We start from the raw sequence: 13,838 nt of genomic DNA on the forward strand, positions 1-13,838 counted from the left end.
ATTTTGCTAAATCTAACATTAGTTTTAGGGAAAGAGTTTTGTTATCAAGTTTCAAAATAGGCATGGAAGCAAATTATTTAGCTCTTTTTTTTTTTTTAAACTCCCACACCAAACTATAATCTGTGCTGTGTCAAGTCCTTGTGTCAAGTTCAAAAGATGACTACTGTTTTTCTTTCCTTGTACGGTGATGCTTCTTCTGGTATTTTCCAGTATTTCCAATATTCACCAACACCTAAAGTAATGTCTCTGTACATTTCAAGTGTCCTTCAAATGTCTTTTTCTGTAATAACTTTGAATTCTTGCAATCGATATCTTCAGGCTTACCTCATGCCCACTGGACTCCTCCCCTCTCCGGTGAACCATTACAATGGATCACCGGTTCCTTCGCGAAATCGCTGGGCCCCCTCAGGGACACCATGATATGAGACGTCGAGCCGAAGGTTTGTTGAGAGGCCGTGGACAGGATTATGCAAGATGATGTGACTTCTATGCATGAAACAATCCTGATGATCAACCACGTCCGTCGAGCTGCACCTGTGTGTTGGCAAAACCTGTTGTCCTGCTTGTGTCCGTCAATTGGAGTTTGACAAAACCTTTGGTGTGCCACATGGTGTGCCACATACAGCAGGCTTGTATCAGCATACCGTCATCGAAACGGTCGCACCTTCCTTCTGCTGTGACTGCGGTCTCCTGTATTACTGGATCAAACTTGTTGGGACACATGGAATTCTTGCAAGACATCACTGGACCACCATACGGTTGTCAGTTTTAGTGTGGGATTTTTTTGTTTGAGCTTTTTGGTTACCTCGTTCCCTTTTTTGAAAAATAATACGACCACTTTCCTTCTTTTCCCAATTATTTTGGATCAAATATGCTCCCCTCAGGCCACATTAATTAGTATTTGTTCAAATCGTTTCAGTCACAAACATTTGTCATTCTATTTCATTTTCTAGGCATACAGCTGTTTTCATAAAAATGTTAAATTCTCCTCTTACTATTCTGACTACTGAAAGTATGTTTTACACTGTACTTCCCTTCCTTGAAAATAAAACACAAACGATGGATACCATTATGTTGGTTACTTCAGAGCAGTTTGTTCAAAAGGAAACTAATACTAATGTAATATTGTATGAAAAATGTGTCATTCTACACAACACACAATATTCTACAACCAGTATTACATATAAACTTTTAAGCATTGTCAATACAATATAGAAAATGGGTGTGAATTTGGTCAACACATGTACACTCTATGTACATGCTGTAATACATGTATTATCGTGATTTCTGTTTAGAAGCTGTAGCAAATGTAAACAAAAGGTATTAGGCTATATCGCCAAGGATAGGAATTTTTGAAGCTCAATTTAAAAATACTCTGTTTTAGAAACTTTTGGTCTTATCTATGAACGGTTAAAATCAATAATAAAAGGTCATTTTTCTAGAATTAAGACACTCTGGGACTACACTAAGCCCCTCTAGTTACTTCTAAAACTGAATCAAATACAAATCAAACATTCTGAGCGTCTAATAATTTTAAAAGTCTGGTCGATACATTACTTCCTCCAGACAGGAGCTGGCCTTATTAAGCTGGTACAAGACACTCAAGCCATACTGACAATTATGAAGCCTCACTTGTATAGGCCATCTATGAAATAAAGGATTAATCGTTAACACAACAGACAAACAATGTTAATTCAAGCATTCTTAACACACTAGACCTAAAAAATACTACTAAGGTAACCTCGTTAAAACTAAGAACTGTTAAAAGGAAGCAACTCTGTCATCATGAAAATAATGTCAAAAAGACCTAAATCAACTGTCATTAATGGACAGGCTTCATACTTTGACCACCAGGGGGAGCCAATCTGACAATGTCAGCTCAGCCCCCTCAGAGGTAAAATACACTATCATGCCGTCAAATAGATCACTCCCACAGGCAACACGTCATCACGTAATGATCACGTGACGGTCCGTGCTTCCAGTAGGGTGAACTCCTAATTTCTCTTTCACAATACTGAAACCAAAAACGTATTTCAACTTATTCTTAGCCACCAGTGGTACGTCACAAAAATCGAGTATAATTACACGTTTGCAACTTCAAATCCTACACATTCGTGTCATTAAAATAGTAACATAGACTGGTTAAAGGGGAAATCCACCCATTTTCAATATTTAACTATGTCATTAATATAGCATAAAGGAGTTGTGTGGAAATAAGAAAAAATTAAAAAAAAAATTAACATTGCAAAAAAATGTAACATTGCAAAAAAATTAACATTGCAAATTACACCATGATGAGTCATCACAGTGTAATTTGCAATGTTAATTTTTTTGCAATGTTACATTTTTTTGCAATGTTAATTTTTTTTTTTAATTTTTCTTATTTCCACACAACTCCTTTATGCTATATTAATGACATAGTTAAATATTGAAAATGGGTGGATTTCCCCTTTAACTGTTCATAAATTGTCATTCAAATTCAGGTTTAATCTATTTAAGAATATCTACTTTCCTTTAACATATCGATCTAAATAGGTTACTAAATGGTGTGATAATTCCTCACATCTACCAGTAGGCAATGTCCATCAGTTTAAAGGGACAGGAATAGTCTCGAATGGTTGTGCCCCATCAAATAATCACGCATAATAAACAATTTTAATTTATACCTCTAGTAGGGTTTTAAAGCCACTTATAGCACCACTCTTAAACACCTTTCAGATATTATGGGAAAAATATCTCATTGTGGGTATTTAAGCAGGCACTCGTTTTTATCAAATTTATCCTAGCATTCACTATTTAGTTACAATCAAACAATTTGTTTTAAATTCGACGCATAATCACTTCTTCCCACAGCCCAGTGAGCCAAAATGCAATACATCTGTGAATTGAACCACACAGATGTAAAACACCTTAGCCCAACCTACAAAGTAACCATGACTAAGTTTAAACATATTACTACAGAATGCCATGGTGACTCCAAAGACACACAACAGAATCCTTTCCTCTGGAACCAGCCAGAATGAGGGACCCTAGGGTCGCGTACCCCAAGGTTACTGTGTGTGCACTAAAAAGACCATATTTTAACATAAAGACAATGTTCTCCATAGCACACAGGTTAATGACCAGACCATTAAGGAATACGGGCGTGGATAAAGCACGCAGAACAGGCCAATAACAAACCATTAAACATACTTAGACACAACACCTTAACTACCCTAATTTGAACATCAACAGCTACTTTCGCCAATTCAATTCATTCCTCACAATAAACAATACACCCATCATCCCAACCTCACTCCACCTTCAAGAACCGAGAAACAATCATTCAATAAGCACTCCTACCATATAGTTCACATGAAACAAACACCACGTTCCCACCCGACCGCTTAACGACTATTTAAAGAAAAACAACAGTAAAACATCTCAACGAAAATTAAGGCACTGCTCCACACTCACGTGTCAAAACAGACAAATAACACCATTACAGAGAACCTTCAAAACAACAGAAACCTGATCCGTAGTTTCTTAAAAAGACAAGTGTTCCTATTAAAGAAAGAAAGCTAGAAAAGCTTCATAAACAAAACAGTGTGAAAAACTAAACGCCATCTTGTGCTTAAACACAGTTAAAAGAAGCCTTTCCCACACACAAGAGAACGTGTGTCCTTGTACAACTACAGGGTATAACGTACAATTATTCTAAATGTAAAAATAAAAAATTAATACTTTACTCCCTTCAAAGATCTTATTCCATCAAAACAAAAGGAATCTCGTACAAGCGTTGAGATAAGGAGATATTACGAATGTAATATACATAAGAAAGTAGCTTTTAAGTTTTTAAAAGTTAAAACTCCAAACTGCGTCTCTCCGGATATGACGTAGAAACGCGGAAGTCAAGACGCGTAGAAAAACTACATTTCCGGACCAAAAAACTACAAATTGCGCTTCAAGCTCGAGTGAAAGCTCTCACACTGAAGAACAAAGAATGAGCTATGCAAAAAATACCTTCCCCTCTAGAATAAACAACAACACGAAACAGCAGGCCTACACTGCTCTAAATTTAAACCTCCTATCCTCACCTGTTCACAAAGTCAAGAAGCAAGACGCTTCTTTAATCCTATTAACAGCCACATTCTAAACTGGCTCCTAACCAAAACATAACCGTTCCATTCGCCTTCGTAGGTTTCCAAAAATCAAATCAAAGCTTCATATTTACACAAATTTCCACTCGACACAATAGGCCAAGATAAAAGAATCACTCCTCTCAACCAACATCTCTAAAGCCTCAAATTTCAACCATATAGTTCTGTCCATCTCTTACAATAATACAAACGGAACCCTAAGTCCAAACAAAGTTTTTAAAAGCTTATCATACTCCACTCCCCTCTTCAAAACATTATACCTATTAACAATGTTTTGAGAAAAAACTAACGAACAACAATACAAAGTCCTGTAAAAAACATGTATCGTATACCGAATGTCCTTGTTTCAACTCAACAAAATCCATTCACGTAGAAAAATTGGAAATGGACTCAAACTGCTGCGTGCACCAGCAGCTCAAGTCCACAGTCACTTAACAATAGATAGAGAGAGAAAAAGAGAGAGAGAGAAAGAGAGAGAAAGAGAGAAAGAGAGAGAGAAAAAGAGAGAGAGAGAGCCGTAGCCCTACCCGAGACCCATTAACAAACAGGTCACAAACGCTACAAGCAAAAAGCCACCGCGACGCTTGGAAACAACATATGCAAACACGCACAATGAGTACCAGGAACCAACTTTAAGTGCCATCAGTGGGCTGCCCTTACATTACATACTTATAGACATTCTTACCGAACCGAATATTTTCCACAGTACTCTGTCAACCTACATACCTTCTCTTTACCATAACCATGCTGAAATATCCGGTGCGCTCGCGTGTATTATAACTAGCAAGATTAAATACCAGTAGCGAGAGTCTAGATTACAAGGCTCTATTTTATCACAAGAGCCCTCTTTGACCAGATGCGCGTTTTACACTTTCCGATCAGATCCTACATATAATTGATGTCTAGCTTGAACCCCTAGAAAGAAATTATACGCTTAATGTACCACGACAAATCAAAAGTCCATTTATACTATCCGAAATGCAGTTTAACCCAGACACGGCTTGAACCCCCGTGAAGAGATCGAACATTTTTCTGTGGTACACGGAAACGGTGAAACACACAATTCTACGCTTCCCGTGTTAGTGTCTCACCAATGCGTGCATGAAAACATACACTCCACAGGCACCAAGCGGCCTTCAAGCACGCAACTTAAAACCACTCAGAGGCATCATCCATTTCCGCCGGAGCCAAAATGGCCCATACAAGGTTTGTTTTTTTCCAACCGCCATAAACACGGACAAAGTTTTAACATTAGAGGTACAATTCACACATACCTTCAACGAAAACTTTGTAGAAATGTCCCGTGTTCCAGCAGCAAGGGGCCTAGCTGTCTCGCCAATAATTTGTGTGGTAAACTGAGCCCATTTTGGAAGACGGAAGAAGACATGTTTCTCTGGGTGGTAATAAATCACAATCATTTAAGGTCCGAGGCAGTCATTTTCAACAATGTTTTATTGTCAAAAAGGCAACAAATACAGGGTTCAATGTTGTATTTCGCATCTTTGTTCATGGGACCTGCTTTGTCCTGTTGAACGTGACAACTGTGTATAGCCGAAAATCACAGAGAGTCCTGTTTTTCCCAATAGCACCATGTTATAAGCAACCAGATATTCCTCCTTCTGACCACTCACAACACAGATTTTATAGAACAATAGACCTTCTTGGGCAGGCCTTCTCAATCGGCACAAGGAATTAGCATCTCACTTGGTTTAAACATGTGACAATTTACTTTAACCCTTATCTATAAAACTGTACCTTTACACAAGCTCATATTATGCAATCTTTGTTTAACACCTTATTACCTTCAAAATAAGACCACACATATTTGTATTCAACTTTGTATGAATGATTTAGACAGAAAGAGATGATTTAAAAGGGGACTTGGCATTTTCCTTAGATTCAAGAAGAAAAGTCTACATGCAACTAACTGGCTTCTCCCCAACCACATTTGTTCACACTTGTGTACTTACTATAGAATAAGCTTTTACTGTGAGCTAGTTATAATTTACAATAATTCAGTTTAAGTCTATTTCTTTACTGGCTGGCTGTAGAGAGAGAGAGAGAGAGATGGCAACATGTGTGAATAGATCGCATAATTACAATGCCTTTTTGGGAACAAAGAACTCGGCTGGGTGTGGTCTTTTAGGTTAGCACCTAAGACAATAGACAGGATAGCTAGACTGTTTACCTTAGTTAGATCACTAAAGCTGTTCTCCCCCACTCACAACCCTCTGGCCTCCTTGTTTTGGTCTCACTCTGACAGGGAACTTTGTTGACAATTTGTGTTCATAGTATATTAATAGCATATTAACTTCATATTCATCAGTCTTGAATACTGATACACGACACAACTATCAAGCAGAGTGCAAGGTGGACAATAAAACGAACAGATTAACCACAGTTATGGTCTCAAAACAGCAGAGGTTTCATCCATGGTATGGTTATGTCAGAAATTGATTGATTGTGAGGCGTTGTGAGCTTGTAGATCTGCTATTTTCACAATATTTATCTGTGTAACCTAATCAAACTAAATGTAATGCCTCGAACTCCTACATTCCAAGTGTTTATCAGGGTGGGGGATCCCCAGTTCAAATATGATTATTTTGGGGGGGTCCCCAGTTCAAATATGATTATTTTGGGGGGGTCCCCAGTTCAAATATGATTATTTTGGGGGGTCACGGCCTGAAAAGGTTGAGAACCACTGTTGTAGGAAATTATTGCTCTTATCTAATTCATCCTTTTTTCAGACAACAGAGTATAAACAGAGACTATTAGGCTTTCATGTGTCCTTACTCAGGTAATGCCTACAGTACTTGTTTATTATTTATATTGGCAAATGTCCAAGGCACAGAACATTATGAACTGTTAAATACAAGTTTATTCAGTTTGTGTCTTTCATTGTTTGTTCTTTTTTGATGAGAAAATAAGTGAAGAAGCTTTCATTCACCATGCTATGGATTTGTGCATTTTAATATTATATTATGTTCTGTATGGTACTGTTTATGTTCAATAAGATGTGACCTCAGTCTTTTATTGCATTACAATTTGTGCCTTTATTTGAAGCAAAACCTTTTGGAAAATAAAAAGCTATTGTCACTAAAAAAGACAATCCTTTCACCATTTTCTTTAAAAGCCACCAAGTAAACCTAGTAAATATAATGTCATATTTAATGTTTTCCACTCACACAGCTACTGTACCTTTGGTGTAATATCATTTATTCAATTCAAAAGCGATTCCTTTTTGATATAGTAGGGGTATTTGTCACTGTAATAATTGTAAAGCTGCTCATTTGAAATGGCTTAAAATGGCTTAAAAGGGGGAAGTTGTAAATAATGACAACATAAGCTTGGCATGTTGCAAATAGCACCGAGTACCGCGCTATGATCTTGTAGATCTGCTATTTTTGAGAAAAGAAATCGTGAAAATCGGCTATTTTCAAACGGCTGAAAGGTATAAAGGGTATAAAGTGGTTAATGCATGTTTTGTTATAATGATCAAAATCTACAAAGTAAATTGTAACTAAAGTTGTCAAATAATTGTAGTGGAGTAAAAGTATGATATTCGCCTCTGAGATGTAGTGGAGTAGAAGTAAAAGTACTGAAAATTGGAAATACTCCAGTAAAATAAAAATACCTGAAACATGTACTTTAGTATGGCACTTGAGTAAATGTACTTAGTTACTTTACACCACTGTGTGTGACCGTCCGTGTATCTTGAGTATTGCAGAGGATCAGAGGGAGCGACGTGCCGAGTGGGAAGTGGGTGGGATCGGTGGTTCATAGTACTGACGTCAGACTGGCCTGGACTCTATATTTGGGCATGGCTGACACAGAACTCCATATATGGACATAAAAGGGACACAGACAGGCAGATACAGAGATGTCCATATATGGGCTTTTGCCCCGAACGACCATATCCGTCCATCCGTCTGTCTGTCTGTGTGTGTGTGTGTGTGTGTGTGTGTGCATGTGCGTGTGCGTGTGCGTGTGCGCGTGCGTGTGCGAGTGTGCGTGTGTGCGTGTGTGTGTGTGTGTGTGTGTGCGTGCGCGCGTGTGTGCGTGCGTGTGTGTGTGTGTGTGTGTGTGTCTCGCATATCTTGAGTGTCCGGTGTGAGTGATGTCATATTGACAGTGGTGGAGAAAGTACTCAAATGTTATGCTTAAGTGTAGAAGTACTCTGTTACAAGTAAGAGTCCAGAATTACAAAAGTATTGGTATCAAAATGTACTGTACTAAAATGTACAAAATGGTACTTAAGTAAAGTACTTTAATTTACTTAATTACTTTAAATTACACCACTGCATATTGATAGCATCAGAGTTACATCACAGCGACATCACGCCTACGTCAGGGAAACATCACAGCGAAAATCATATAAACTCTGAAGTCCCAAAGATGTTCTTCAACAACACGTCCGTAGCTCCACCGCTGAAGATAAGTTGCTTGTAAATCAATAAGAATACAGTTTGCAAAGAACTATTTGTACCGGACCAGCTGAGAGAGATGACTGACGAAACCGATGAAATGCCTGCAGGGGCCAGGCTCGCTACAGCCGGCCTCCTGGGGAAGCGTTTGAGTTACGTGAAGAGCCAAAAGGGACTTGTTCTCTGTGCCGAGATAGTCCTGGGCCTCATCACTCTCATCTCCTTCTCATCCTCGTCCGCCTGGATGTCCGGATGCATCTACGTGCCCATCGTCTGTTCCATCCTCTCCATCCTCTCCCTGGGAGCCTTCGCCGTGGACCTGGACAAGAGGACGTTCAGCGCGCTCCGCTGGGCGTGGTACGACCTGGGCCGCGCCGCCTCCGGAGCCGCGCTGTACCTGGTCTCCTCCGTCGCCGCGGCGGCCCGCGGCCACGGCAGCACCGTGGGCGCGCCGTTCGGTCTGATCGCCGCCCTCGTGTTCGCCTACGACGCCTACACCGCCTTCCTGCAGCTGAGGAACGCCAGGAAGCAGCAGTACAGTTTCCACTACAACAATGTCTTACCCACTTAAGACCTCGGACTAACTCTTATCCAGAGTGATCAGAGTTAAAGACATGAGCCCTGGTCCACTGGTTCTCAAACTTTGTCGTGTCAAGGACCCCCAAATTGACACATAATAGCCCACGGACCCCCATTTGAAAAGCTATACCGGAGAGACCCCCCATAAGAGAAGATTTGTTTACGGTTATAGCAGTGATTCTCAACCGTTCTAATTTCAAGGAGCCCCACTTTCATATGATATGCATCAGGCCATGGACCCCCATTTGATACCATTTTGATCTCTGCAGGGACCCCCCAATCTACACTGTAGTGTCGTCAGTGTTAATGTAACTCTGAGAGTGTACAGATGGAACCAAATGGACCTGTTAGGGTCCATTTGGTTCCATCTGTACACTCTCACAGTTACAGACCCATAAGGGTCAAATTGGTTCCTATACTTCCTAACTATCAACCAATTGGCTGGGGACCCCCTGGAAGCCCCTCAAGGACCCCTGGGGGTCCCCGGACCCCACTTTGAGAACCACTGCCCTAGCCAACAAAAGGACAGGGTAGTAAAAATGGTAAGTGAAGTACAAAGAAACTTGGATACCAGGTAAAAACATCAAACCTTAGCATAGCATCTGTCTAAATAACATGCTATGTAAATACCATCCTTAGCATTTGTGGTCAGGCAAAAAAAATAAATAAAATAAAATAAAATAAAAACACACCATTTGTGAATAAGAAGGGATACAAAAGGAGAAAATAGGAGAATTAATTCCACAGCGTGGCAGCAATAGACGGAGGAGTCTAGGACAGGTGGAGCGTTGACCAGGGCGTTTTTTTTAGGGAAGGGACAGATTCCCTGTTGGTGCGGGCAGCAACCGGAACGCAAACCGAGGCCGGGGAGATGGGAGAATCTTAAGGAGGTCGAACGCCAGCAATTCTGGATCATTACATTCTTTGAAGGGGTTTCAGTGAGCCGTGCCTGCTGGGAGACCATGCAGCACGGAGCAAGGAGGGAGATGCAATAATAGTCAAGTCTGGAGATTACCGAGGCTTGAATCAGGAGAGCTGAGGACGCCCTTGGTGAGGAAATGGTCTGATGGATGTTGTAAAGTGTAACCCCTGGACCAGGACCTACTCCCAGCCAGGCCCATGCAGGGTGTCCAAGGAAGAAGAATCTCAGCTTTTTGTCCGACTTGATCAAGACCTCCCCTTGTGATGCAGCAATGTGCTTCTTCAACCTGTGTTGGCAGAAGGAGGGAAGGAGAAAATACCTGTTGAGTGTCATCAGCTCAACAGTGACAGGATGAGCCGTCACAGTCACTGCTTGTGAGCAGAGATGTTACCAACAAGATCCTGTAGGAGGGAATGGCATGGGTGAGACTAGCAGGACACTGCCAAAGACATCAAGAACTGCCAGCCAGCAAATTGGTGCCGCTGTGAACCAACGCACGGGCACCAGTCACGAGGACGTCTCACACTAACATGAATGATGCAGGAGCACAAAGTACCAACAAACTGGCCAGATGTATGGAGAACCGGGAGGACTGGAAGCAATGATGGAGGGCTCGCCTGAGGACAACCTAGAGAGAGAGATGACAGATGCCACCGGGAGATTCTTTCGTAGACGAGACGGAGTCTAATAATGGCATGGTGGTTCCCATGTGGACATCGGACTTCCTGTGCCCAGTCTGTGACATCAGTCATCTATGTATGACATGATGTATGACTCCATGTTTGGGCAAGGTTTCAGCCCTGATCTGACCACCGTTGACCGCCCATTATTATATTGATTATTCTAATTAAATACAAAGTAAAAAAAATAAAAATAAAATAAAAATGAATAAATAAAGAAATGTGAAATAAAATGCATGGAGGTACTTCCTGGTGGACTTACTGCCAGCAACGAGTGTGTTGCTGATTGGTCCAGCGGTTTGCCCCAGGACAAACAGGAAAAAAGAGACACAAAACAACGTCTTGAGTCATGTCGTTAAAAAAAGGAGAGGTTCGCATACAGACCCCCTGGGGAACCCTGGTCAGGAGGACGGTACGGCATTCACCATGAATTGAGTACGTGAGGGCCCCATTTGAAACAAGCCATTGCGGCTTTCATGGACGATCCAATTTAGTAGACCTTGTATTGTAAACTGTACTTCCATGTGCTTTTTCTCTGCAACCTTCTAAATAAAGTATTCAATCAATCAATCAAAATGAAGGCAAACCTTTCCAAACCTGGTAGATCTGACCTATAGTCTCGCATGGCCAGACGATTGGATATCTCCTCCTCTACCACGCCTGGATGCCTCCGCCCAGATTAGGAAGGACCACCCTCCTTCCTTCTCAAGGTTCTCCAATGCAGTTTTGTTTAGTTTTGATCTCTCCACCACCACCTCTAGCCCACATAGAATTAGAACTTCATCAGACTTATCAGTAGGTGGAGATCTTCCCCTTCTTCTCTTTCTCCTTTCTGGAGAAAAGTGAGACATGATCTTTTTCTTTTTTTCCCTTATTTTCTTTTTATATTTATAGATATATATATATATTAAAGATAGGGGCTTTTCTGCCTTTATGGATAGCACAGTGAAGATAGGACAGGAAACAGGGGGAGAGAGAGATGGGTCACAGGTTCGACTCGCCGCCAGACTGCAGCAGAGCCCACATGTGGCCCGTGCCCCAACCGCTAGGCCATCAGTGCCCCCCCCCGAGACACGACCTTTGACACGATCTAGACGTCAGAAGAGCAGGGAGACGAGATACAAACCACCCGAGTGTATCATATAATATTAAAATTGGCTAATGGGAGGGCGGGCGAAGAGGAAGTTCCCAATGCAGCTACGCCCAAATATGGAGTGTGTATCAATGTGTCGTCATGGCATTAGCCGCAAACAAATCAGTATATTATGGGCACAAAAGGGGGCATGCCCAAAAATGTGCATATACTGATGACATCAGCGATCTCCATATAGGCCTATGGGCATAAAAGGACCAAGGACTGACAGATACAGATATCTCCATATATGGACATAAAAGGGACACAGGTAGACAGACAGAAACAAATATCTCCATATAATATGGACATAAAAGGGACACAGGTAGACAGACAGAAACAGATATCTCCATATATGGACATAAAAGGGACACAGGTAGACAGACAGAAACAGATATCTCCATATATGGGCATAAAAGGGACACAGGTAGACAGACAGAAACAGATATCTCCATATATGGACATAAAAGGGACACAGGTAGACAGACAGAAACAGATATCTCCATATATGGGCATAAAAGGGACACAGGTAGACAGACAGAAACAGATATCTCCATATATGGACATAAAAGGGACACAGGTAGACAGACAGAAACAGATATCTCCATATAATATGGACATAAAAGGGACACAGGTAGACAGACAGAAACAAATATCTCCATATATGGACATAAAAGGGACACAGGTAGACAGACAGAAACAGATATCTCCATATATGGGCACAAATGGGACACAGGTAGACAGACAGGTACAACGGGTACTCTGACAAAACCCCCAACACCGGGTGCAGTGCAACGTAAGTGTTGCACTTCACCCGGTGTTGCCAGATTCTGTGAGAGAAACAAGCAACCAGGTATAGGAAAACCAGCCCAAAAGAAGCGACTATGGGCCACATCAGCTATTTGAAAATAGCAGATCTACAAGCTCACAACGCGTCGCGATGCGACGCGTTGTGAGCTTGTAGATCGGCTATTTTCTAATAAAATCTTGCGGGGAAATTTAAATAAGCAGTTCTGGCAACCCTGACTGCACCGCGTAGCTCTAGTAAGTCATACTGTATTAACATACTCCACCGCACAGATTGGACAAAATTATAATGTATTCATAAAAAAAAAGTTACATAGTGCCGCTTTAACTAACACTTATTAAATAATAACAAAAACTAGAATTGGGAGGGGGAAAAAATGTTTAGTTAAATGAAATAAAATAAAAACAAGACTTTACAAAATGATGATTACTACATAGTGCTGCTTTAAGCCTGATTAAAAAAAATGAAATAAAAGAAAATGTATAATGAATGACATGCCCAAAATGGGAAGGCTAGTTTTTGAATTAGCGATCAATGGATATTTGGTTGCAGAAAGAAAACAAGTGTCTACTAAGTGTTGATCAAAAAATATGATTAATCTGCAAAGAAAAAAAAAAGTGGTGGTGGAAATATTAATAAAAGATAAGAGAGATTACATGACCATCCCCTGGAACCCCAAATTACGCCCCCCGAGCATCTCTATTCTGAGCATGTCATAGTAGGTGAACATTTGATGAAAATAGCATTGGAGTTTGTGGCGTTTTGCATGTTCTCCCTGTGTTCACGCTGGTTTCTTCCCACACCAAAAGACATTTAAATTAGCTGCTGGCTAGCGGCAGCACATTTACACTGATTATTATCAGTTAATGTTCACTGTACTACTAGTGTTGATTCCATTTACTATTCTCATGACAGACCCCTACGGCTCGTAGAGCCAGGACGCAATCAAAACAGAAGACATCCCTTGTTAGCAAATTTGCACACCAAGAGTCATGCATGCGGTCATGTTCACCTCTATGCCTTCTATGCACTTTCCAAATATGGGCATCCTCCACTGCTGTGCCCAAATATGGTGATGACTGACGTCACATTGATGATGACATCAGAGTACTGCAGCACCAAATATGGACGCTTACATCACGGCAACGTCACGT

The 13,838-nt window shown here is 40.9% G+C and overlaps 1 protein-coding gene across 1 annotated transcript; it reads left to right on the forward strand.

The window, feature by feature from the left end:
- Positions 1 to 8,663: 8,663 nt before the first annotated feature.
- Positions 8,664 to 9,134, forward strand: LOC308094878 (proteolipid protein 2-like; the record flags this gene model as incomplete). Its single annotated transcript, XM_080441701.1, has 1 exon — positions 8,664 to 9,134. One exon carries the CDS (start codon positions 8,664 to 8,666, stop codon positions 9,132 to 9,134), a length of 471 nt encoding a protein of 156 aa, XP_080297827.1.
- Positions 9,135 to 13,838: the final 4,704 nt, after the last annotated feature.

This window comes from Gymnoscopelus braueri (genome assembly GCF_963280865.1).
Source record: "Gymnoscopelus braueri genome assembly, chromosome: 11".
Lineage (NCBI taxonomy): Eukaryota > Metazoa > Chordata > Actinopteri > Myctophiformes > Myctophidae > Gymnoscopelus > Gymnoscopelus braueri.